This window comes from Oncorhynchus clarkii, chromosome 10 (genome assembly GCF_045791955.1).
Source record: "Oncorhynchus clarkii lewisi isolate Uvic-CL-2024 chromosome 10, UVic_Ocla_1.0, whole genome shotgun sequence".
Lineage (NCBI taxonomy): Eukaryota > Metazoa > Chordata > Actinopteri > Salmoniformes > Salmonidae > Oncorhynchus > Oncorhynchus clarkii.
In genome coordinates this window covers 43,218,313-43,245,991 of record NC_092156.1, presented here as the reverse complement: position 1 = coordinate 43,245,991, position 27,679 = coordinate 43,218,313, and the positions used below count along the sequence as shown (strand labels likewise).

Sequence of the window (27,679 nt, the reverse complement as noted above, 5' to 3'; positions counted from 1 at the left end):
TAAGGGTCGAGCCAGGGGGCCATTTTCTCCAGTAATTACTCCTGTCTAGTGAATTAATTTAATCGTCATTGAGTTGGTTTTGTTCCTGGGTCACCTCAGGTGGACTACCGGACAGAGGACGGAACGGCCAACGCCGGCTCAGACTATGAATTTGCTGAGGGCACGCTGGTCTTCAAACCTGGTGAGACACTGAAGGAGCTGACTGTGGGGGTTATTGATGATGACATCTTTGAAGAGGACGAGCACTTCTACGTGCACCTCAGCAACCCTCGCATTGTCCACCGTGCCGAGGTGGCCATCCTGGAGCCCAGCACCATCACCACCACCAGCAGTATGAGGAACCTCTCCCCCCACGTATCCCCCAAGGCCGCCCTGGGCAACGCCCACACTGCCACGGTAACCATCTATGACGACGACCACGCAGGCATCTTCACGTTTGAAGTAGAGTCTATGAGGGTGAGCGAGAGCGTGGGCACCATGCAGGTAAAGGTGCACCGGATGTCCGGGGCCAGGGGTAAAGTGGCCATCCCCTACCACACCCTGGAGGGCACCGCCAAGGCTGGGGAGGACTACGAGGAGGTGGCTGGGAAACTGGAGTTCCAGAACGACGAGACCATGTGAGTAACACCACTTCCTGTCGTGTTCGCTGCTCTGCTGCTGATGGCTCGTGTGTTGCGTTACAGTATGATATTAGATGGCAAATTTGTATGGTATAGAACATGGGGTATTCCACTCTTACCCAAGAGGACCAGAGCCTGCTGGTTTTCTGTTCTACCTGATCATTAATTGCACCCACCTGGTGTACCAGGTCTAAATCAGTCCCTGATTGGAGGGGAACAATGAAAACATTTGTGAAACTGGCTTCTGGGTCCAGAGTTGAGTTTTGAGGAGTATAGCATTTTTAGCAGAATTGGAGAGGAAGAGGAGAGAGCCGTAGAGCAGCAGGAGATCTGTCAGTGGGGCTGCGGTGTGGGGGACAGAGAGAGAGAGGAATGGGTAGTGATGAAAGGGAAGAAAACATGTAGCTATATTAGAACACTGCCGTTTCTATGGGAGTTCATTCATTGTAATGGATAGGCAATGTGTGGCATTTGGGATTTCGCCATTTTCATAGAGAAGGCAATATAGTGAAATGAAAGAGAGGCCATAAAAATAAACTAAATGAATATTGCTGAAAAAGGTGTCGTCAAATATGTAAATGATGTAAAATAAAGAATAGTGGACTGATTGAAGGAAGGGCAGTGGCTTTAGAAAATGAAAAGGGTTTGTGTGATGGTGATGATTTGAGTGATCATTTAGACTAGAGAAAAATTAGATAGATTTCGAGGTAGAGAGGCAGGTAAGAGGGCGGAAGGAGAGTTAGAGAGAGGATGAGAGTGCAAAGCAGTGTGTTTTAGCATTCATCTCTCACTGTAGGCAGGGTTGGCTGACTGATGAGGAAGAGAGCTCAGAGAGTGGTGTGTGGGCGGGTGCTTCATGGAATGTGTGACGAGAAAAGCGATGGTAATCATGGCTGGAAAAAAGTGGAGTGCGTATACGTGTGTTAGATGGGTGGGTGGAAGGACAGGTGCATGTGTTGTCTATTCTTCTGAGGTGTGTGTGTGTGTGTGTGTGTGTGTGTGTGTGTGTGGGTTGGTCGAGTAGCTGAGTGGGCAGGAGTATACGTTTCTGCATTCGAATGCAGATTTTGTGTAGTACAGTAAGTGAGAATTGACATTATTGTGTGTATGTGTTTGTGTGTGCTAGCGCAGCTATCTGTCAGTGTTTTCTGCTGACCAGACAGATGAACCCTCTCTTCTAAACAGCGTAACAGACTCTAACTGTCTCTCCCTGGACAGTCACAACTCAAGTGGCCTGGCACCAGCCAGCACGAGTCCAGGGGGCTTTGTGTGTGTGTGTGTGTGTGTGTGTGTGTGTGTGTGTGTGTGTGTGTGTGTGTGTGTGTGTGTGTGTGTGTGAGTGTGTGAGTGTGTGTGTGTGTGTGTGTGAGTGAGTGAGTGAGTGAGTGAGTGAGTGAGTGAGGGAGGGAGAGGGAGAGAGAGTACGCCAACTTTAACAGGCAAACTAACGAGGAGCCAGGATGAATGAGTTTAAAATTGAAGCATGAAGTATAATGTGTGTTTGCCCTGCAGTTCTGAGCTCCAATCGATGCACCGGGATTTATACAGACAAACCTCCGATCCTAGAAAACAAATACAGAGAGATGTCACATTCCCTAGTTTTGTGGATGAGTGTGTCTGCTCTTCTCCTATTGGAGGTTGGAGAGGGAAAACAAGCATAAAACAATCCCATGAAAAAGGAAAGGAAACGGGGAGGGGGACAGTTATATAAGCAGAGATCTAACGGCTGGGAGAGAGAGAGACAGATTCTACATGGGGGATCAATACAGCCATATTCCTCACTACTCTGGCTCTACGGCTACACTAACTACTGGATCGATAACCACCTGAGCATTCTGATACACACACACACACACACACACACACACACACACACACACACACACACACACACACACACACACACACACACACACACACACACACACACACACACACACACACACACACACACACACTCTCCACAGTGGCAGGGTCAGGGGTTAGTAGTGCTTTGAATGCAAATTAGTCTGTTTGAAATTCACCAGAGTGAACCAGAAGCTCTGAACTTATGGGCACACTTTGAAGATATTGAAAGAACACACCGGTTTTGTTCTATTTAAGTAATACAGATCTTTAGGAGAGGTGAAAAGCATAGAGTTTTCACAGTAGATGTCAAAGGTTTATTTCTCTCTTCTCATCTTTCTCTGTTCCTCTGTTCCCTGTCCTTATTTCTTATTCTGTACTGCCTCATATCTCCCCATGCCTCTTGTCTGGCAGTCATTTGGAATAGCAATTACACTCTGTTACCTAGCTACATAAATGAGTTAGGACACTCACAGTATGGGGAAAATCCACAGATACTGCAGCTATAGTGTTTAATACATTCAAATCCTAATCCACATAATCATATTCCCTCATTATAGCTGGTCTTTTTGATGTGTTAACCAAATCCTCTACCCTGGATTCAGCCAAAAGACTGATACTGTATACACTCTCACGCATGAATATACCTATTCAGTACCGCAAGTACACACACTCGTTCGTACACACCGCATTGTGTTAATTGGACGGATGATATTATCTCACCAGAGGGAGGGGACATCTGAAAAGAAACAGGTAATATTCTGCCACCTCGAATAAAGACACTTGTATTACTTTTCTTAATGAAGGGAATTACAGATTGACTGGGGAATTCCCCCCCCCCCCCATGATAGTGACAGCTTTGATTAGTATTTGCAGTCTGTTTGATTTTGTTTTCATCCGTTTGCTCACTCTCACAGCCTAGATCAAACGGCGGCTCAGATCACACGCTGTCTTTTGCCAAAGCACTGAAACCTAATCGCCTCTAATCCCTACGCCATCAGGTGCAGCTGCAGTGATGATCAACTCGATACCTCTGCCAAAACCAAACGTGTCATTACATTGGCGATGTATCGGATGTCACAAATCAGGAAGAGGTGTCAGACCATTTTGATTGATTCATCTGTTTTATTTTCCTTGTATTTACATTGTGAATGTTTTGGGCTTATGGCGAGATGTTAAAGGGTGTGTCCAATTTCACAGCCTCCTGTGCAAGTGGAGCAGGAAGCAAATGCATAACAATAAATATACAGTATCTGAGTTACCATGGACTATCTGTCTCCGTCTCCCTGCACCCCTGTGTCTCTGTGGTTAATGAGGACTGGACCTGGCTAGACTTAGCAGGCAGTGTTTGATGACCCTCGCCCCCCACTTCCTCACCCACTACCTCCCCCCCAGCCCTCCAGGGTCCTCTATGACACACCGTAGCAGCTGCTCCATGCCTCACTCAATCACTTCAGCCTTCAGCGCCGTGTGGAGAAATCTGATGTGGGTCTGTATCTCTGCCTGTCTTTGTCCTGCTCTTTTTTTTTTCTCGCGCATTTATTTGAGGAGAAAATGTTGGCATGCTCTGCTCAGTCATTACACAGAGGGTGTGTGTGACGTCTCACTGACTTTTCGGTAAAAGCCTCTCCCCCCCCCCCCCTTCGCTCGCCAAACCACTGCCTGTGTGTGTCCAAGCTTGTGTTCTTTGTGTGTGGACACAAATAGACAGCCGCCCACATATCGTTAGGGAGATGGAGGAAGAGAGAGAAACAGACTTAATGTGAGAGTACAGGGGAGTGTGGACGGCTGATGCAAACACATGGGCTCCCACTGAGACCTACAATAGAGTACAGCACAGCAGACACACATTTACATATTCAGACCCATTTACTGTGTGTCTGGCTCTGACTGGGTGCTTCCATGCCTTTTGTACGCCAGTGAACGTAATGTGAAACAACACAGCCAGGTATCACTTAAACAACACACATTTACACACAAAAACCCTGTTACCACACACACCAGTGGAAATATTGCCAGTGCAGCAGTAAGGTGGTGGCAGTGTTCCACACTGCGACTATGTTTTGCTGCATAAAACGGAACTTCCCCCGTCTACAGCACATTTCAAACCCCAGTTATTTCTTTCTGGTTTATTTACGTTCCCCCCTGTGGCCATTAAAACTGCGTACACAAACATGTGGCGTGGATATCAAGCACAACGTTGGATGCTCTGTCGCAGTTCATGGGAGCTTGTAAGTAGGGACTAGGGACTTCATCTCTGTCACAGATTCGTGCTGCCAAAGCTACCGTTACCATGCTACTGTGCCATGGTGATTGCTGCTAATCTACCATGGCTATGCTGCTACCACAATACTATCAGCAGTATCTGCTGTCTGCTGTTGGGACTCATGAACACAACTGCATTTACAGAACTATGTACTGTAGGTCTTTCAACTGTGGTCAAAGAGAGGTCTGTGTGTTGTTGCCACTAAATCAGTTTGGCATTGAGCTGCAATGTTACAGGGGAAATCACACAGATAATCTTCACTGAGCTTACTCTATCTCAACATCACTTTCTCTGAGCTTACTCTATCTCAACATCACTTTCTCTGAGCTTACTCTAACTCAACATCACTTTCACTGAGCTTACTCTAACTAAACATCCCTTTCACTGAGCTTACTCTAACTAAACATCACTTTCACTGAGCTTACTTTAACTCAACATCACTTTCACTGAGCTTACTTTAACTCAACATCACTTTCACTGAGCTTACACTGTCTCAACATCACTTTCACTGAGCTTACTCTAACTCAACATCACTTTCACTGAGCTTACTTTAACTCAACATCACTTTCACTGAGCTTACTTTAACTCAACATCACTTTCACTGAGCTTACTTTAACTCAACAGATTACATGTCTTTCTACATGTCTCTCTCTCTATATACTGTATACTTCTGTCTTTATCACCCCCTCAGATTCACTGAGTAGAGCATTTATAGTTTAGCATCAGATGTATATGATTAGAGAAGTATTTCACTGTGGGAACAGAGAAGACAGGCTGATGATATATGGAGAGATAGCGCCCTGCGTGCTGGATTAGCCATTAACACTATCACCTTTTGTTTAGCCTTTCTATCTCTTTCTCTCCCTCGCTCGCTACTCGTCTCTCGCTCAGTCTCCCCCAGCCACTCACCCCCACAGTATAAGTTAAACAATTAGGGACTACAGAGGTGTATGATTCCTATGCCAGGGAAGAGAACTGTGAACATTTGGAAAAATTATATCATAGCTCAGATCTCTCTTTCTTCTCTCTTTCTGTCTCTCTCTGTCTCTCTCTGTATCTCTGTCTCTCTCTCTCTCTGTCTCTCTCTCTCTCTCTCTCTCTCTCTCTCTCTCTCTCTGTCTCTCTCTCTCTCTGTGTCTCTCTCTCTCTCTCTCTCTCTCTCTCTCTGTCTCTCTCTGTCTCTTTCTCTCTCTCTGTCTCTCTCTCTGTCTCTTTCTCTCTCTCTCTCTCTCTCTCTCTCTCTCTCTCTCTCTCTCTCTCTCTCTCTCTCTCTCTCTCTCTCTCTCTCTCTCTCTCTCTCTGTCTCTCTCTCTGTCTCTCTCTCTCTCTCTCTCTCTTCTCTCTCTCTCTCTCTCTCTCTCTCTCTCTCTCTCTCTCTCTCTCTCTCTCTCTCTCTCTCCGTCTCTCTCTCTCTCTCTCTCTCTCTCTCTCTCTCTCAGTAATTATGATGAGGAGGCTCTGCTTCAGAGTTGTTCCCCAAAGCCCTCTTCTCATCTCTTTCGTGAGATGCATTCTCTCCGCCTCAGCAGCTCCTTCTTGCTTGCTTTATCCTTCTGGCTTACTCTATGAAAAATAAAGAAGTATCGATAAAACAGGGCTTATGATGTATGACTTTAACATTTTAGAGTGGTTTAGGTATATATAAATAGTAGTTTATTGGAAGAAAAGCAATTGTATTTACTCCATTCGTATCAGACAAACCAGACAGACAATGTGGGAGAGAATATAGAGGAAAGATGTTTCCAGAGAAAGAAGAGACCGTAGAGAGTTGTCATTCATCTTGGCTGTCACATGTGCGCCCTCTCCGGCCTCTATGTCACCGGGCTGCTCGTTATGGCGCACGCCTACCACCATCGTTACGTGCGCCTGCTCGTCATCAGACTCACCTGGACTCCATCACCTCCTTGATTACCTGTCCTATGTATGTCACTCCCTTTGGTTTCTTCCTCAGGCCTCATTGTATCTGTTTTAGTTTCCTGTCTGTGCGTTTTTATTGTTTTGTTCATTTGTTTATTAAATGTTTCACATCCCTTTGGTTTGCGTCCGGCAGCTGGAGCCGAACGCGCTGGGGAGGGAGTACCGTCACGAATGCTCTCTCTCTGGCGCTCTAGGTCGCCATGTTCCCGCGTCTCAGCCAGACTGACAGGTTTCCCGCACCTCAGCAGAGGTGACCGGTCTGCTCCTGATCCCCGGAATTGTAATTTTGGTTGGCGAGGGTGTACTGTCACATGTGCTACCTCTCCGGCCTCTAGGTCACCAGACTGCTCGTTATGGCGCACACCTATCACCATCAATACGCGCACCTTCGCGTCATCAGATTCTCCTGGACTCCATCACCTCCTTGATTACCTGCCCTATATACGGTTGAAGTCGGAAGTTTACATACACTTAGGTTGGAGTCATTAAAACTTGTTTTTCAACCACTCCACAAATTTCTTGTTAACAAACTATAGTTTTGGCAAGTCAGTTAGGTCATCTACTTTGTGCATGACACAAGTCATTTTTCCAACAATTGTTTACAAACAGATTATTTCACTTATAATTCACTGTATCACAATTCCAGTGGGTCAGAAGTTTACATACACTAAGTTGACTGTGCCTTTAAACAGCTTGGGAAATTCCAGAAAATGATGTCATGGCTTTAGAAACTTCTGATAGGCTAATTGACAAAATTTGAGTCAATTGGAGTTGTACCCGTGGATGTATTTCAAGGCCTACCTTCAAACTCAGTGCGTCTTTGCTTGACATCATGGGAAAATCAAAAGAAATCAGCCAAAACCTCAGAAAAAATATTGTAGACCTCCACAAGTCGGGTTCATCCTTGGGTGCAATTTCCAAATGCCTGAAGGTACCACGTTCATCTGTACAAACAATAGTACGCAAGTATAAACACCATGGGACCAAGCAGCCGCCATACCGCTCAGGAAGGAGACGCGTTCTGTCTCGTAGAGATGAACGTGCTATGGTGCGAAAAGTGCAAATCAATCCCAGAACAACAGCAAAGGACCTTGTGAAGATGCTGGAGGAAACCGGTACAAAAGTGTCTATGTCCACAGTAAAACGAGTCCTATATCGACATAACCTGAAAGGCCGCTCAGCAAGGAAGAAGCCACTGCTCCAAAACCGCCATAAAAAATCCAGACTACGGTTTGCAACTGCACATGGGGACAAAGATCGTACTTTTTGGAGAAATGAAGCAACATCTCAAGACATCAGTCAGGAAGTTAAAGCTTGGTCGCAAATGGGTCTTCCAAATGGACAATGACCCCAAGCATACTTCCAAAGTTGTGGCGCAATGGCTTAAGGACAACAAAGTCAAGGTATTGAAGTGGCCATCACAAAGCCCTGACCTCAATCCTATAGACAATTTGTGGTCAGAACTGAAACAGCGTGTGCGAGCAAGGAGGCCTACAAACCTGACTCGGTTACACCAGCTCTGTCAGGAGGAATGGGCCAAAATTCACCCAACTTATTGTGGGAAGCTTGTGGATGGCTATCAGAAACGTTTGACCCAAGGTAAACAATTTAAGGGCAATGCTACTAAATACTAATTGAGTGTATGTAATCTTCTGACCCAGTGGGAATGTGATGAAAGACATAAAAGCTGAAATAAATAATTCTCTCTACCATTATTCTAACATTTCACATTCTTAAAATAAAGTGGTGATCCTAACTGACCTAAGACAGGGAATTTTTACTAGGATTAAATGTCAGGAATTGTGAAAAACTGAGTTTAAATGTATTTGGTTAAGGTGTATGTAAACTTCTGACTTCTTAAGGTGTATGTAAACTTCTGACTTCAACTGTATGTCACTTCCTTTGGTTCCTTCCCCAGGGGTCATTGTTTCTGTTTCAGTTTCCTGTCTGTGCATTGTTCATTTTTATTGTTTTGTTCCTTTGTTTATTAAAATATGCACTCCCTGAACTTGCTTCCCGACTCCCAGCACACACGTTACATTGGCCATTGAGAATGGCTGACACAGACAAAATTGCCGGCCTATTGGGAACAAGCGCCGTTCATACTGGGCTATGCAAGAATACTAAATTAATTTTAGTAATGGAGAAGTACAGAGATAAAAAAAAGAAATGTAATGTATTGCCTAATATACACTTTCTCCAGAGTCTCTCTCCCAGTGCCAGAGCAGCCTCCTCCTGGGAGAGGTATGTTTTTCAGCCCTGCACCTACAATGCATTAGCCTCAGGCCCACAAAGCAGTAGAATGACCTCACCGCTGTCTCAAGCCGCATTACTTCAGTATAAACCCAGATGTGAGGCGTCACTAACTCTACGTTAATGCAATAGAAGCAAAATAACCAAGAAGAATATTTCACAGAGACACGGAGGCACATCACAAGTCAGTTGGGCTTCTTTAGAGAAGCCATCCAGTAGTTATGCGACAACAACAAGCTCACGCAGCTTGAGCCAGAGAAAAGGCTCTAATCTGGGAAGAGGGAAGCAGTTTGAGCCAGAGAAAAGGCTCTAATCTGGGAAGAAGGAAGCAGTTTGAGCCAGAGAAAAGGCTCTAATCTGGGAAGAAGGAAGCAGTTTGAGCCAGAGAAAAGGCTCTAATCTGGGAAGAGGGAAGCAGCTTGAGCCAGAGAAAAGGCTCTAAACTGGGAAGAAGGAAGCAGCTGGAATCAATAGTTGATGAGTGGTGAACAAAGAAGAATTGTTAATAGACATGCAGGGTATTGCAGAAGAACGAGGTGAAGAAGAAGAGGGGGAACAAGACAGTAGACATAAAGAGGGCCAGCGTTTCTTTCATTCTCTCTAATCGCCAGTCCTCAGGGATTCGCCAGCTCCTTTTCATCAGCCACCCAGAAGCACATTGAGTCAGGAACATAGATGCCGTGGTAGAACGATGACCCAGAGCTGCAGGTGAACCCGTACTGCAGCTTGTCACTAGCAACCCCTCAGGGACACAAATCCACAGACACAATGAGAGAAGGATTCCTCCAGCATAAATGTGAAGGTGAAAAAACAAGGTCAGTTTTGATCGGTCTCACCCCAAAATGCTTGTTGTTTGTCATCAGTCTTTGGCATGGTGTCTTTCAAAGCACTCATATAATTACAATACCACTAATATATATGAGATGGTTTACAACAGAAACACGAAGAGCCTCTACCTCTTCCACGCTCAGACTAGAGCTATCTTACAGAAGGCCGTGACTTTTTAACAGAACATACATTATTGCTACCTGTTGCCATGCCAACCCCCTGAATTTGTGTTTCGTACACTTCTCTCACAGTTGCGCATGAAACATCGTCATTTGACGGTGCTTGTACAGGCTCACCTTTGGCACAGCAGGCGGTTTTACTCAACACATTTATGTTTGCCTGATATTTTAGAGAAAGAGAAAGGCACACTAGTCAGTCTATAAATCCTTTTTGGTGAATTCCCCTCCTATTGACTGGCGTACTGGAGGCCATCTGCAACCCCCGCAAAGCTGGAGGGCCCCAAGTAATTTAAGCCCCCCACTCACACAGTCAACTATAATGTATTGAATATTTGGAAATGTCTATTCAACAAATGTTGTGATCCCACCCAATCCTTGCTCTGGTGTTTTAGGGCATTTCTATAGAAAACGTGAAGTTCGTAGGAGCATATCAAATTGGGTGTCAGATGAAAGCTAAGGGTCTATATTTTCCATCTTAAAAATGAGGAATAATTAAAGGCTTTGATTTCTGGATAAAAATGGGTCTTAGAAAACATCTAGCAGAAAAAGTCTTAGAAGGGATAAAAAATACATCAAACACAATCATGTTGTAGTAAAGTCCCCTGACAACTAATGTCAACACTTTTATATTTAGTTTTGGAGAAATTGTTTACCTTCTGTAACTTTAAGAAACACTGTGTGCCTTGTAATTCCGTTACCAAAAACCAACAAAATTATAAAAAATAAAAACATATTTTCAAATTTCTTTTGCTCATGAGGAGGAGGATAATGACTGTTCACAGAAGTAAGAGGTAATGGTAGACTTACCAATTCGTTATAGTGATTTTACTGATATCAATTTTGTTTAGGAATTAATACGTGATTAAAACTCATAATTCCATTACCTATTTGGTAATTATTCAAAAAATCTGTAACGGAATTACTGCAACTAACTTGGCTACAATGGGAAATCATGATAGTCACAAACCACAGTTGGGTCTGCTACTGTCGGCCCTTTCACTGACTGTTATGTTCAGCTCATAGTGTCTCCTGTTACTGTCCTCTCTTCCACTGACATACTGTTATGTTCAGCTCATAGTGTCTCCTGCTACTGTCCTCTCTTCCACTGACTGTTATGTTCAGCTCATAGTGTCTCCTGTTACTGTCCTCTCTTTCACTGACATACTGTTATGTTCAGCTCATAGTGTCTCCTGCTACTGTCCTCTCTTCCACTGACTGTTATGTTCCGCTCATAGTGTCTCCTGCTACTGTCCTCTCTTCCACTGACTGTTATGTTCAGCTCATAGTGTCTCCTGCTACTGTCCTCTCTTCCACTGACTGTTATGTTCAGCTCATAGTGTCTCCTGCTACTGTCCTCTCTTCCACTGACATACTGTTATGTTCAGCTCATAGTGTCTCCTGCTACTGTCCTCCCTTCCACTGGCTGTTATGTTCAGCTCATAGTGTCTCCTGTAAACTGTCCTCCCTTCTACTGACATACTGTTATGTTCAGCTCATAGTGTCTCCTGCTACTGTCTTCTACTGACATACTGTTATGTTCAGCTCATAGTGTCTCCTGCTACTATCCTCTCTTCCACTGACTGTTATGTTCAGCTCATAGTGTCTCCTGCTACTGTCCTCTCTTCCACTGACTGTTATGTTCAGCTCATAGTGTCTCCTGTTACTGTCCTCTCTTCCACTGACATACTGTTATGTTCAGCTCATAGTGTCTCCTGCTACTGTCCTCTCTTCCACTGACTGTTATGTTCCGCTCATAGTGTCTCCTGCTACTGTCCTCTCTTCCACTGACTGTTATGTTCAGCTCATAGTGTCTCCTGCTACTGTCCTCTCTTCCACTGACTGTTATGTTCAGCTCATAGTGTCTCCTGCTACTGTCCTCTCTTCCACTGACATACTGTTATGTTCAGCTCATAGTGTCTCCTGCTACTGTCCTCCCTTCCACTGGCTGTTATGTTCAGCTCATAGTGTCTCCTGTAAACTGTCCTCCCTTCTACTGACATACTGTTATGTTCAGCTCATAGTGTCTCCTGCTACTGTCTTCTACTGACATACTGTTATGTTCAGCTCATAGTGTCTCCTGCTACTATCCTCTCTTCCACTGACTGTTATGTTCAGCTCATAGTGTCTCCTGCTACTGTCCTCTCTTCCACTGACTGTTATGTTCAGCTCATAGTGTCTCCTGTTACTGTCCTCTCTTCCACTGACATACTGTTATGTTCAGCTCATAGTGTCTCCTGCTACTGTCCTCTCTTCCACTGGCTGTTATGTTCAGCTCATAGTGTCTCCTGCTACTGTCCTCTCTTCCACTGACTGTTATGTTCAGCTCATAGTGTCTCCTGTTACTGTCCTCTCTTTCACTGACATACTGTTATGTTCAGCTCATAGTGTCTCCTGCTACTGTCCTCTCTTCCACTGACTGTTATGTTCCAGCTCATAGTGTCTCCTGCTACTGTCCTCTCTTCCACTGACTGTTATGTTCAGCTCATAGTGTCTCCTGCTACTGTCCTCTCTTCCACTGACTGTTATGTTCAGCTCATAGTGTCTCCTGCTACTGTCCTCTCTTCCACTGACTGTTATGTTCAGCTCATAGTGTCTCCTGCTACTGTCCTCTCTTCCACTGACATACTGTTATGTTCAGCTCATAGTGTCTCCTGCTACTGTCCTCCCTTCCACTGACTGTTATGTTCAGCTCATAGTGTCTCCTGTTACTGTCCTCCCTTCTACTGACATACTGTTATGTTCAGCTCATAGTGTCTCCTGTTACTGTCCTCTCTTCTACTGACATATTGTTATGTTCAGCTAATAGTGTATCCTGCTACTGTCCTCTCTTCCACTGACTGTTATGTTCAGCTCATAGTGTCTCCTGCTACTGTCCTCTCTTCCACTGACTGTTATGTTCAGCTCATAGTGTCTCCTGCTGCTGTCCTCTCTTCCACTGACATACTGTTATGTTCAGCTCATAGTGTCTCCTGTTACTGTCCTCTCTTCCACTGACTGTTATGTTCAGCTCATAGTGTCTCCTGTTACTGTCCTCTCTTCCACTGACATACTGTTATGTTCAGCTCATAGTGTCTCCTGCTACTGTCCTCTGTTCCACTGACTGTTATGTTCAGCTCATAGTGTCTCCTGCTACTGTCCTCCCTTCCACTGACTGTTATGTTCAGCTCATAGTGTCTCCTGCTACTGTCCTCTCTTCCACTGACTGTTATGTTCAGCTCATAGTGTCTCCTGTTACTGTCCTCTCTTTCACTGACATACTGTTATGTTCAGCTCATAGTGTCTCCTGCTACTGTCCTCTCTTCCACTGACTGTTATGTTCCGCTCATAGTGTCTCCTGCTACTGTCCTCTCTTCCACTGACTGTTATGTTCAGCTCATAGTGTCTCCTGCTACTGTCCTCTCTTCCACTGACTGTTATGTTCAGCCCATAGTGTCTCCTGCTACTGTCCTCTCTTCCACTGACATACTGTTATGTTCAGCTCATAGTGTCTCCTGCTACTGTCCTCCCTTCCACTGACTGTTATGTTCAGCTCATAGTGTCTCCTGTTACTGTCCTCCCTTCTACTGACATACTGTTATGTTCAGCTCATAGTGTCTCCTGTTACTGTCCTCTCTTCTACTGACATACTGTTATGTTCAGCTAATAGTGTATCCTGCTACTGTCCTCTCTTCCACTGACTGTTATGTTCAGCTCATAGTGTCTCCTGCTACTGTCCTCTCTTCCACTGACTGTTATGTTCAGCTCATAGTGTCTCCTGCTGCTGTCCTCTCTTCCACTGACATACTGTTATGTTCAGCTCATAGTGTCTCCTGTTACTGTCCTCTCTTCCACTGACTGTTATGTTCAGCTCATAGTGTCTCCTGTTACTGTCCTCTCTTCCACTGACATACTGTTATGTTCAGCTCATAGTGTCTCCTGCTACTGTCCTCTGTTCCACTGACTGTTATGTTCAGCTCATAGTGTCTCCTGCTACTGTCCTCTCTTCCACTGACTGTTATGTTCAGCTCATAGTGTCTCTTGCTACTCTCCTCTCTTCTACTGACATACTGTTATGTTCAGCTCATAGTGTCTCTTGCTACTCTCCTCTCTTCTACTGACATACTGTTATGTTCAGCTCATAGTGTCTCCTGTTACTGTCCTCTGTTCCACTGACTGTTATGTTCAGCTCATAGTGTCTCCTGCTACTGTCCTCTCTTCCACTGGCTGTTATGTTCAGCTCATAGTGTCTCCTGTTACTGTCCTCTCTTCCACTGACTGTTATGTTCAGCTCATAGTGTCTCCTGTTACTGTCCTCTCTTCCACTGACTGTTATGTTCAGCTCATAGTTTGTCCTGTTACTGTCCTCTCTTCCACTGACTGTTATGTTCAGCTCATAGTGTCTCCTGCTACTGTCCTCTATTCCACTGACATACTGTTATGTTCAGCTCATAGTGTCTCCTGCTACTGTCCTCTCTTCCACTGACATACTGTTATGTTTAGCTCATAGTGTCTCCTGCTACTGTCCTCTCTTCCACTGACATACTGTTATGTTCAGCTCATAGTGTCTCCTGTTACTGTCCTCTCTTCCACTGACATACTGTTATGTTCAGCTCATAGTGTCTCCTGCTACTGTCCTCTCTTCCACTGACATACTGTTATGTTCAGCTCATAGTGTCTCCTGCTACTGTCCTCTCTTCCACTGACTTACTGTTATGTTCAGCTCATAGTGTCTCCTGCTACTGTCCTCTCTTCCACTGACTGTTATGTTCAGCTCATAGTGTCTCCTGTTACTGTCCTCTCTTCCACTGACATACTGTTATGTTCAGCTCATAGTGTCTCCTGCTACTGTCCTCTCTTCCACTGACATACTGTTATGTTCAGCTCATAGTGTCTCCATCTACTGTCCTCTCTTCCACTGACATACTGTTATGTTCAGCTCATAGTGTCTCCTGCTACTGTCCTCTCTTCCACTGACATACTGTTATGTTCAGCTCATAGTGTCTCCTGCTACTGTCCTCTCTTCCACTGACTGTTATGTTCAGCTCATAGTGTCTCCTGCTACTGTCCTCTCTTCCACTGACATACTGTTATGTTCAGCTCATAGTGTCTCCTGCTACTGTCCTCTCTTCCACTGACATACTGTTATGTTCAGCTCATAGTGTCTCCTGCTACTGTCCTCCCTTCCACTGGCTGTTATGTTCAGCTCATAGTGTCTCCTGTTACTGTCCTCTCTTCCACTGACATACTGTTATGTTCAGCTCATAGTGTCTCCTGCTACTGTCCTCTCTTCCACTGACATACTGTTATGTTCAGCTCATAGTGTCTCCTGCTACTGTCCTCTCTTCCACTGACATACTGTTATGTTCAGCTCATAGTGTCTCCTGCTACTGTCCTCTCTTCCACTGACTGTTATGTTCAGCTCATAGTGTCTCCTGTTACTGTCCTCTCTTCCACTGACTGTTATGTTCAGCTCATAGTGTCTCCTGTTACTGTCCTCTCTTCCACTGACTGTTATGTTCAGCTCATAGTGTCTCCTGTTACTGTCCTCTCTTCCACTGACTGTTATGTTCAGCTCATAGTGTCTCCTGTTACTGTCCTCCCTTCCACTGACTGTTATGTTCAGCTCATAGTGTCTCCTGTTACTGTCCTCTCTTCCACTGACATACTGTTATGTCCAGCTCATAGTGTCTCCTGCTACTGTCCTCTCTTCCACTGACATACTGTTATGTTCAGCTCATAGTGTCTCCATCTACTGTCCTCTCTTCCACTGACATACTGTTATGTTCAGCTCATAGTGTCTCCTGCTACTGTCCTCTCTTCCACTGACATACTGTTATGTTCAGCTCATAGTGTCTCCTGCTACTGTCCTCTCTTCCACTGACTGTTATGTTCAGCTCATAGTGTCTCCTGCTACTGTCCTCTCTTCCACTGACATACTGTTATGTTCAGCTCATAGTGTCTCCTGCTACTGTCCTCTCTTCCACTGACATACTGTTATGTTCAGCTCATAGTGTCTCCTGCTACTGTCCTCCCTTCCACTGGCTGTTATGTTCAGCTCATAGTGTCTCCTGTTACTGTCCTCTCTTCCACTGACATACTGTTATGTTCAGCTCATAGTGTCTCCTGCTACTGTCCTCTCTTCCACTGACATACTGTTATGTTCAGCTCATAGTGTCTCCTGCTACTGTCCTCTCTTCCACTGACATACTGTTATGTTCAGCTCATAGTGTCTCCTGCTACTGTCCTCTCTTCCACTGACATACTGTTATTTTCAGCTCATAGTGTCTCCTGCTACTGTCCTCTCTTCCACTGACATACTGTTATGTTCAGCTCATAGTGTCTCCTGCTACTGTCCTCTCTTCCACTGACATACTGTTATGTTCAGCTCATAGTGTCTCCTGCTACTGTCCTCTCTTCCACTGACTGTTATGTTCAGCTCATAGTGTCTCCTGCTACTGTCCTCTCTTCCACTGACATACTGTTATGTTCAGCTCATAGTGTCTCCTGCTACTGTCCTCTCTTCCACTGACATACTGTTATGTTCAGCTCATAGTGTCTCCTGCTACTGTCCTCTCTTCCACTGACATACTGTTATGTTCAGCTCATAGTGTCTCCTGCTACTTTCCTCTCTTCCACTGACTGTTATGTTCAGCTCATAGTGTCTCCTGTTACTGTCCTCTCTTCCACTGACATACTGTTATGCTCAGCTCATAGTGTCTCCTGCTACTGTCCTCTCTTCCACTGACATACTGTTATGTTCAGCTCATAGTGTCTCCTGCTACTGTCCTCTCTTCCACTGACATACTGTTATGTTCAGCTCATAGTGTCTCCTGCTACTGTCCTCTCTTCCACTGACATACTGTTATGTTCAGCTCATAGTGTCTCCTGCTACTGTCCTCTCTTCCACTGACTGTTATGTTCAGCTCATAGTGTCTCCTGCTACTGTCCTCTCTTCCACTGACATACTGTTATGTTCAGCTCATAGTGTCTCCTGCTACTGTCCTCTCTTCCACTGACATACTGTTATGTTCAGCTCATAGTGTCTCCTGCTACTGTCCTCTCTTCCACTGACTGTTATGTTCAGCTCATAGTGTCTCCTGCTACTGTCCTCTCTTTCACTGACTGTTATGTTCAGCTCATAGTGTATCCTGCTACTGTCCTCCCTTCCACTGACTGTTATGTTCAGCTCATAGTGTCTCCTGCTACTGTCCTCTCTTCCACTGACATACTGTTATGTTCAGCTCATAGTGTCTCCTGCTACTGTCCTTTCTTCCACTGACATACTGTTATGTTCAGCTCATAGTGTCTCCTGCTACTGTCCTCCCTTCCACTGGCTGTTATGTTCAGCTCATAGTGTCTCCTGTTACTGTCCTCCCTTCCACTGACTGTTATGTTCAGCTCATAGTGTCTCCTGTTACTGTCCTCTCTTCCACTGACATACTGTTATGTTCAGCTCATAGTGTCTCCTGCTACTGTCCTCTCTTCCACTGACATACTGTTATGTTCAGCTCATAGTGTCTCCTGCTACTGTCCTCTCTTCCACTGACATACTGTTATGTTCAGCTCATAGTGTCTCCTGCTACTGTCCTCTCTTCCACTGACATACTGTTATGTTCAGCTCATAGTGTCTCCTGCTACTGTCCTCTCTTCCACTGACATACTGTTATGTTCAGCTCATACTGTCTCCTGCTACTGTCCTCTCTTCCACTGACATACTGTTATGTTCAGCTCATAGTGTCTCCTGCTACTGTCCTCTCTTCCACTGACATACTGTTATGTTCAGCTCATAGTGTCTCCTGCTACTGTCCCCTCTTCCACTGACATACTGTTATGTTCAGCTCATAGTGTCTCCTGCTACTGTCCTCTCTTCCACTGACTGTTATGTTCAGCTCATAGTGTCTCCTGTTACTGTCCTCTCTTTCACTGACATACTGTTATGTTCAGCTCATAGTGTCTCCTGCTACTGTCCTCTCTTCCACTGACTGTTATGTTCAGCTCATAGTGTCTCCTGCTACTGTCCTCTCTTCCACTGACTGTTATGTTCAGCTCATAGTGTCTCCTGCTACTGTCCTCTCTTCCACTGACATACTGTTATGTTCAGCTCATAGTGTCTCCTGCTACTGTCCTCTCTTCCACTGACTGTTATGTTCAGCTCATAGTGTCTCCTGCTACTGTCCTCTCTTTCACTGACTGTTATGTTCAGCTCATTGTGTATCCTGCTACTGTCCTCCCTTCCACTGACTGTTATGTTCAGCTCATAGTGTCTCCTGCTACTGTCCTCTCTTCCACTGACATACTGTTATGTTCAGCTCATAGTGTCTCCTGCTACTGTCCTCTCTTCCACTGACATACTGTTATGTTCAGCTCATAGTGTCTCCTGCTACTGTCCTCCCTTCCACTGGCTGTTATGTTCAGCTCATAGTGTCTCCTGTTACTGTCCTCCCTTCCACTGACTGTTATGTTCAGCTCATAGTGTCTCCTGTTACTGTCCTCTCTTCCACTGACATACTGTTATGTTCAGCTCATAGTGTCTCCTGCTACTGTCCTCTCTTCCACTGACATACTGTTATGTTCAGCTCATAGTGTCTCCTGCTACTGTCCTCTCTTCCACTGACATACTGTTATGTTCAGCTCATAGTGTCTCCTGCTACTGTCCTCTCTTCCACTGACATACTGTTATGTTCAGCTCATAGTGTCTCCTGCTACTGTCCTCTCTTCCACTGACATACTGTTATGTTCAGCTCATACTGTCTCCTGCTACTGTCCTCTCTTCCACTGACATACTGTTATGTTCAGCTCATAGTGTCTCCTGCTACTGTCCTCTCTTCCACTGACATACTGTTATGTTCAGCTCATAGTGTCTCCTGCTACTGTCCTCTCTTCCACTGACATACTGTTATGTTCAGCTCATAGTGTCTCCTGCTACTGTCCTCTCTTCCACTGACTGTTATGTTCAGCTCATAGTGTCTCCTGCTACTGTCCTCTCTTCCACTGACATACTGTTATGTTCAGCTCATAGTGTCTCCTGTTACCAAGTGTTATAATAGTCTGAGTCTGGAAAACCCATCCCCCTCTCTCTCTACTCTCTCCCTCCAGTATTACCTATCCCAGCTCTTTTTGACACCTACCCATGATCCCCCTCTCTTTCCATTTACTTTAACCAGCATCCTCACCCCCTGAGCACCGGCCAACACGGGATGTCCATGGACGTTGAGAAGTAGTTGAACTTTGCTCAGTCCACCCTGGCCTTGATGTTAAGGCCCACTGAAGGGCCGGACTGGACCAAATCGCCACCTGTCATAGACGTATGATTCACATTTGGATAGCACAGTACAATACAATACTGTACCATAGAGTGCAGTACAGAAAGGTAGAGGTTAGTACAATAGAGTAGAGTATACTCTACTTTACTCTTCTCTACTGTGCTCTGATGTGCTGTACTGTGATGTCCAAACTTGTGAAACATGAAGAGAATGACATTCATATCCACAGTTATGCATTTTTTGTGTAGTACAGATCTGGGACCCATGATGTAACTCAAACTCAAGGTGCCATGTCATAGCTGACACCCCAGTTTTTACGTCATTGCATAAAAACCTGAGGGAGATTTTACCGCTATTACGTTACCAAAGTTTGCATCTGCACAGTTAAATTCATTTTTGTCCATTTTTCAGTGGAAATTGTTAAAAGTATGCCTTGATTTGTATGTTTTGTTCGACTTTTAAGGCAGTGGTTTTTGTTTGGCATACATTTTAACACGAAGACGCTGAGTCAAAGCGTAATTCTGTTTCTGTGGAATTGCCATTTAATATTCGGAGTGGTGCAATATATTTATTCAGAACAGGATCTTGTAACTAATTCAGTCGTGATGGCTGCAATCAAATGCAACGGGAGAGTTTGTTCTCTAATTGGTTGATTTATCGCAGGCGTAACCGGAAAGAGGCCAAACTCTAAATCACCACAAATGTAATTGAAGTTTTATAAAAACAAACAGTGGCTCTGATGGGGAAAAAAAATAAAAAACAACGGAATTCAATCTTTTTTTTTTTTTTTTAAGATTTTTTTTTTGAATTTTTACCCCTTTTTTCTCCCCAATTTCGTGGTATCCAATTGTTGTAGTAGCTACTATCTTGTCTCATTGCTACAACTCCCATACGGGCTCGGGAGAGACAAAGGTTGAAAGTCATGCGTCCTCCGATACACAACCCAACCAGCCGCACTGCTTCTTAACACAGAGCATCCAACCCGGAAGCCAGCCGCACCAATGTGTCGGAGGAAACACCGTGCACCTGGCAACCTTGGTTAGCGCGCACTGCACCCGGCCCGCCACAGGAGTCGCTGGTGCGCGATGAGACAAGGACATCCCTACCGACCAAGCCCTCCCTAACCCAGACGACGCTAGGCCAATTGTGCGTCGCCCCACGGACCTCCCGGTCGCGACCGGTTACGACAGAGCCTGGTCGCGAACCCAGGGACTCTGATGGCACAGAGTCCCTTAACCACTGCGCCACCCGGGAGGCTAGCTGTACTTTTCCACACAGTCTAGCCTAGGCTACTATCTGCGTTAGAATTCACCTCAACGTTTATTATCTGCTCACTGCGAGCGTGCTGTTGCAGTGTACTCAGGGGAGTAAGTCAAGTTGCATGTGTGTGGAGTGGTTCATTACCTATATATATTTATATTTACCTGTTTATTTACCTATTTACAGTGTGCGTGTGTCTTTGCGCACGTGCTTGTTAAGAGTTTTTGCTCCAGTGAATAACAGCGCCATTCAATACCTGAAGGCCGTAGTGTTAATACACTTTGTGCTTAATACACTTAATATGCTTAATACTGCACAAATTCAGTTTTCCTGCTCGCTCGCTCATCCGTCTCCATCAGGCTGTCCTGCACCTCTGCCGGTCTTCTGGGATGGCCCGTCAATCTGTGTGTGGACTGTGTCGACAGGAGGAGTTGTCACCCGGGACCTCTGCTCTCCTTTGTGTGTACCCGAGTTCTGCTGGGCCTAGGATCACAATGGATCCAGGTCTATTCTTATCTCTACGCTGTGTGGCTTGGCCCATCTGCTGGAGCCAGCCCTGCAGTCTTAACATGGGCTGATAGGCCTCTCTGATAGCTGTCCACCACTATCAGCTTGGCTCTGAAGTGTTTGGCTGGCATGCAGAGGGAGAGGAGCTCAGAGCTCAGCCACCCATGGGAATAGTCCAGTGAGCGACAAGGCTGCATTAGACACATTTACACTGATATGAGTCACCACACCAACAGGCTTTTTGGGTCACTGGAATCTAATCAAGAAAACAGAGAGATAGGGAGAGAGAGAGAGCAGTGAGGGGTGGGGCGGGGGGGAGGGGGGGGGAACTCATGTGATAAATACTGTGCCAATCAATACAGAAGATTTCTTATTAAATGTAGTTAAGGTGAACTCTTGTGAGGGCTTAAGCAACGGGTCTGGGTTGGAGGGCGAGATAGAAAGGACGATAGTGAATTACATTTACGTGATAAGGCTGAGAACACGTGAGTTTAAACGGTAGCTAGTGGTAAAGGTTGGAGGAAAATTAGGGGTGGTGTGTGTGTTTGTGCATCGTGGCCATAATGTGAATGGCTTAACTGCTTAATTGTTTGTTCCCAGCAGTGTCTCTGTCCCTGTCTGCCTTAGTGGCTTTCTTCATTATTAATGAACCCTAATTACCAGCATCCTGGACATCTGTGCAGCCCACCCTGCTCTCCTCTTTCTATCACTCTCACTTTCTCCTCCAGTCAAAGGAAGAGGAGAAAAAAAAACAGGATGGCAAGCTGTTTTCTCTCCATCGCTCCACGCTGCTATTCGTCACCCCTTATCTGTTTCTCTGCCCTTCCTCACCTCTGTCCCTTCCTCACCTCTGTCCCTTCCTCACCTCTGTCCCTTCCTCACCTCTGTCCCTTCCCCCTTCTCTGTTCCCATCTTTTTCTCCTTCGAAAAAGAGCTATCTGGTTCTTACCCAACATGCTTTTCTCTGTCTGTCCCCGTCTGCAGGAAGCTGTTGGAGGTGAAGGTCATTGATGATGAGGAGTATGAGAAGAACAAGACCTTCATCATCCAGCTGGGGGAGCCTGTGCTGCTGGAGATTGGACGGAAACACGGTCAGTGCAGAGCAAAAAAGGAGCAGCCCTGTGTTATCTCTGTCAGTCGCAAATGGTCTGTTTCACACGATCAGTCATTGGAAAAACACACCGGCTGTATATAAAGGTTAGAATGGTTGTTGTGGAAGTGCTGTAGGTTTTATTTGACCTTGGCAGTTCCGTGTTGTAAGTGATACGGTTGTGGCACATAGAATCACAACACATGACATCCTTAACCAGTAAATGTTTTTCTTCCAAATATAGTTATGTTGCTTTCTTACTTTCAAACATTATATTTTTAACGTTTTCTATACAGATGAAAGCCTCAATAACACACAAAAAATATATATATACACACACACACTCATTTAATGTTCTCAGTGCCTTTGTCCTGCAACGAGATACCCACGAGAAAAACATTTTTACCCCCCCCCCCCTCACGGAACTCTGTGTATCGATGCATCGGTATACTATTTATTCTCAGAGCATTCATTTGATAAGTCAATTACATAGCATTTTTGTATACCGGTACATATTATATAGCAATAGGTTGATATTGAATTGTTCCTTTGCTTTCACAGGCGACTCCAATGACAACAAGCCAGCAGGAACTGATGAGGAAGAGGTGTCCAAGATGGGCTGTCCCAGCCTAGGAGAACACACCAAGCTGGAGGTGGTGATCGAGGAGTCCTACGAGTTCAAGGTAACCCACAAAAACAAACACCCACATACGTATGCGTCCTTTCTACTCTGTTCCCCTCTGTCCTCATCTGCCCCCCCCGTCCCGTCCCGTCCCGTCCCCCGTCCCATCCCGTCTCAGCAGCATACTATTTATTAAAAGCATGTCTCATTACTCCTGTCGAGCCCCCACTCCCACCTTCCAAGGGGAGACAGTGTGTACAGAAAGGCCAGTCAGGTCATCTGCACTGAAACCAACAGATGCGTCCTTGCCCTCTGTTAAAGATTACTAAACAAACAAATGTAGTAAACAAACAGGTCAAGATGACATTGCACACAGCATTAACATTAGACCAACCCTGACCTCATCCACCCCATACAACACTTCTCTATCCATTCTATGAATTGATAACTCTATTTTACGATAGCTGAAATCTGATTGTCGTTATTTTCTTGCTTTTTTGTTTGTTTGTGCGTGTGTTCTTGTGTGTTTGTTCGTGTGTGTGTGTGTTTGTTGGTGTGTGTGTGTGTGTTTGTGTGTTTGTTCATGTGTGTGTGTGTGCTTGTTGGTGTGTGTGTGTGTTTGTTGGTGTGTGTGTGTGTGTGTTTGTGTGTTTGTTCATGTGTGTAGAACACAGTGGATAAGCTGATCAAGAAGACTAACCTTGCTCTGGTGGTGGGCAGCAGTAGCTGGAGAGAGCAGTTTGTCAATGCTGTCACTGTCAGTGCAGGTGAGTGCCTCTCTCCTTCACTCCTACCATCTCTGGGGCTGACTCATTAAAGCTGCATGCTCTTGCATTAACGGAGAGTCAGAGGTGTGTTGTTCAGGGCAGAGAAGTCACATTCTACTTTAGGAGCAGTAATGAAGTCACAGACATGCAAGTTGCTGTTCGAGAATTTATAGATACAAGTTGAAGCAACAAAAGGATCATGGATTTTGAAACGGTGTAAACACCTCTCTCTTTCTCTCTCCCAGGTGATGATGATGAGGAGGAGAGTGGGGAGGAGCGCCTACCGTCCTGTTTCGACTACATCATGCACTTCCTCACAGTGTTCTGGAAGGTTCTGTTCGCCTTTGTCCCGCCCACAGAGTACTGGAACGGCTGGGCCTGCTTCTTTGTGTCCATCTCCCTGATTGGTGTTCTGACGGCTGTGACTGGGGACCTGGCCTCTCATTTTGGCTGCACAGTGGGGCTCAAGGACTCTGTTACTGCCGTAGTATTTGTGGCCCTGGGTACTTCCGTTCCAGGTGGGCGCCTGTCTATCTCTGTGTAGTCTCTCTCTGTCAGTCTTTCTCTGGGCTGTATCTGTCTCCGTTGTCCCAATTTTAAACCGTGCCAGAATCACTAACTGTTTTCTAACCAGCTATTTCTGCTTCCTGCATGTTCTCTCAGACACCTTTGCCAGTAAAGTGGCGGCCATCCAAGACCAGTACGCTGACGCCTCCATCGGCAATGTGACAGGCAGTAATGCAGTGAATGTGTTCCTGGGCATCGGTGTGGCGTGGACCATCGCGGCCGTCTACTGGAAGACCAAGGGCAAGAAGTTCCTTGTGCAGCCAGGCTCGCTGGCCTTCTCCGTCACCCTGTTCACAATCATGGCGTTCGTGTGCGTCCTGGTGCTGATGTACCGCCGCCGGGCCGGAGTGGCAGGGGGCGAACTGGGGGGCCCGCGGACCGCGAAACTCCTCACCTCCCTCTTCTTCTTCTCCCTCTGGCTCCTCTACATCATGCTGGCCTCCCTGGAGGCCTACTGCCACGTGCCAGGCTTCTGAGAGACAGAGAGAGAGACAGAGAGAGAGACAGAGAGAGAGACAGAGAGAGATTGAAGGAAAAAGCTTGTCTCCTATTGTTTACATGTCTATCCCGCTCATTTCTGTGTACTTTTCTGAGTGTTATGAAGTATTTCTATTGTTATTATTATTGCTACAGTGGTTACTTGACTCTGAAGACTTCTATCCCATTTAGAATGACGTGGATGGCAGCCTTAGTCATTCTGTTGGAAGCATACTGGGACCAGCTAATGACTTGATGTATATCTTGGGAGGACTCATGCCTTGAGGCATAGCTTTGTCTAACCAGGCTGTCTGCACAAACGAGGGGGAAAAAATGACCCTTGACTCTTCTGAGTATGCTCCCGTTTTGTTTATAGCCTATCCTGAACCCTTAGCTATTTCAGCCCCACTGCCTCTCTCCTGCATCTCTGCATTCAGATAGAGTACGGCCCTAGTAAATCAGTCTGAATGTCTTGGAGATGACGCACACTGACTCAGAGATCAGAGCCGGATCAGATCTTCCCTCTCCCCGTGTCTTAATGTTGGTTCCTGGTTGGCCAACTCTCGAACCCCTGATGCCCACCAAGCACAATCATTCCCATGAAGATTCTCAGCCTCTGCCCTGAACATTGACTACTTCCCCCACCCCCATCCTAACCCTCTCTCTTATTTTTCAACAACGTCATGTGGTTGTCTTGTGGATTTTTGGGGGGGAAATGATGCCAAGATAGTAAAGATGTTTGAAAAATTTAAGTGTTTGTAGATAAAACATTGCCATATATTATCTTGGAACACGGTCTGAAAAGCAAACTTGTGATGGGGGTTGTGAAGTGGAAGAACTACAGTTTGTATGGTACTGCATTAGAATTAGTAGCCACTGAGAGCAAAAAATAATGTCAGATGCCATTCAGGAAATGGAGATCAGTTGAACAAAGCTGTTGGTGTTTGTTAATAAGATTAATGTTCATAATTATTATCTCAAACTATTTATTGTATATCATGTAAAAGATAATACTCCTGCTAGTTGTGTACATGTGGGAAAGTGAGATCGTGAGTGTGTTTTTTTTGCATGTATTGAGTGAAGAATTGAATGATAGAAACATTTGGAAGTATTGTATGTAACATTTTAATATGGCTATCATCATGAGTGAAAGTCTAGATGTGATTCCAAGCTAAGCACAGTAAAATATGAGTATCACTGCCTGGTTCCCTGACCAAGACTCTGTCTGGGGACAACCTCTTAGTCTTGTGAGGACTTCTTCCAATAGCCTTTTTTTTTTTTTACAGGACACTAATCAATGTGAGACAAGACCTGCCAGAGTTTTCCTGCTTCTTGAAAAGTGTGCTTTGAAATATACATTTGGGACCATGTTGAAGCTCATTTTTTTCCTAAGGTTTTGTATGAGTGTGCGAGCGTGTTGATGTGGATAATTCAAGGTATTTGTACTTCTTGTCTTCAGAGTTTGATGGAAGGCATGCCTTTATACCATCAAAAAATGTTTACTCAAGGGGGTATGGATTTCAATGATGAAATGTCTACACTTCTGAGTTATGTTCCCAGGAATCCTCTCCCCAAAATGTTTTCTTAGTCTCCGTCCCGTTCAGGCTTTGAACATATTTCTGCTCCATGTCAAAGCCCTGCATAGGAGTAGAAACAGCGTTTCTAAAGCCTAAAGCGTTTGTTTATTTCCTGAACATAGCACACACATTCCAATATACAGGTTTGAAAATGGTGACAAAAGAACTATGACAATACTGTACTGTTATGAAAAAAAAGACCAAACAAACAAATGATTGCCAAACCTTCCTATAATTTGCACAAGGACCGTGTGTAGACCTCATGTTTGAAATCTAGGATCCTCCGATCCATTCTTATCATTTCTAGATGTGTTCCTAGTTACATGATCATTGCTGCTTTTATTTGGATTAATATGCACGCTAAATGTATGATCAATGGAAATAAAAGTTGTTTATTTATCATTTCTCAAAATTGAGTTTGGTTTATTCCTTAATCGGGACTCGGATCCCTTTTCAATCATAACTGGTGGCTGAGCTTACAGGACACGTCAAAAATGCAGTCCCCTGCAGAAAGAAACGCGTGTTTGAATCAGTAAGGTAAACATTGTTTTGTTGAATTTGAACTGCATTTGGCAGTGTAAAAAAATGTGCTTGACTGGGTACCACTGATTGAGTAGGTTCAACAACCCAGTTACTGTACAATCTTAGAAAAAAATATTACAAAAGGGTTCTTTGGCTGTCCCCATAGGAGAACCCTTTTCGGTTCCAGGTAAAACCCCTTTGGGTTGCATGTCGAACCCTCTGTAAAAAGGTTACACATGGAACCCAAACGGGTTCTATCTGCAACCAAACAGGGTTCTTCAAAGGGTTCAAAGAGTGTGCCACACCTGACCCATCCCTGCGCATGAATCAGCTCTGAAATCTTCCACTGTTCACTTTTTATTCACCATAAGAGAGTCCATAAATAACTTTTCTTACACAACATAATCATTAAGCGTAGTCTCTGTGCCCTCATTTCCTGCCCCTCCTCCATCTGCTCTGATCAACCTGGAACATATGCTTCAGGAAGTTTTCATGTCGCTTGTTGTGGTTAGGCATCCCATTGGATTACACACCACAAGCAGGGAATTAAACCTTGTACTCTAACCATCTCAGTGGAGTCCCCGTTTCCCCACAGACAAGACGTTTTCCAGGTCTGTAACAAGGAGGGATGTCTTTGACGTTAACCACTTTTCTTTCATGTAGATCCTTGTGCTGCGACATCAGCTTCAAGTAGAGTGAGCATTATACCGGAATCCTACAGAAATCTTACAGGAATCCTGCAGGAAAAAAATCTACAAGAATTCCTGCAGCTGATTAGTTACATGTAGTTAGTTAACCTTAGCTGGTCTTTGGATTTCATTCACTGAACAGTATTAGAACACATTTTAAAACAGTCTCAGAGTTTTCAAGCACAAATCTGAGTCAGCTCTGAAGTCATAGTCTGACTCAAGTCACAAATCTGAGTCAGCTCTGAAGTCATAGTCCGACTCAAGTCACAAATCTGAGTCAGCTCTGAAGTCATAGTCTGACTCAAGTCACAAATCTGAGTCAGCTCTGAAGTCATAGTCCGACTCAAGTCACAAATCTGTATTTTTGCGCCTTAGGTGTAACTCAAGTCTGAGACGCAAGTCCCCAACTCTGGCAGCGTGTAACTGAAATCAACTGTGGGGATAGTAAATC

The 27,679-nt window shown here is 45.0% G+C and overlaps 1 protein-coding gene across 2 annotated transcripts in view; it reads left to right on the top strand.

The window, feature by feature from the left end:
- LOC139418512 (sodium/calcium exchanger 1-like) overlaps positions 1 to 26,365 on the top strand; it is a 53,157-nt gene extending 26,792 nt beyond the window's left edge. For both annotated transcript variants that reach the window (XM_071168036.1, XM_071168037.1), the window contains 6 exons: positions 100 to 617; positions 21,902 to 22,008; positions 22,569 to 22,690; positions 23,297 to 23,396; positions 23,642 to 23,914; positions 24,060 to 26,365. In XM_071168036.1, the coding sequence (XP_071024137.1) occupies positions 100 to 617; positions 21,902 to 22,008; positions 22,569 to 22,690; positions 23,297 to 23,396; positions 23,642 to 23,914; positions 24,060 to 24,439 (1,500 nt within the window). In that variant the 3' untranslated portion in view covers positions 24,440 to 26,365. The remainder of the gene's footprint in view (positions 1 to 99; positions 618 to 21,901; positions 22,009 to 22,568; positions 22,691 to 23,296; positions 23,397 to 23,641; positions 23,915 to 24,059) is intronic.
- Positions 26,366 to 27,679: the final 1,314 nt, after the last annotated feature.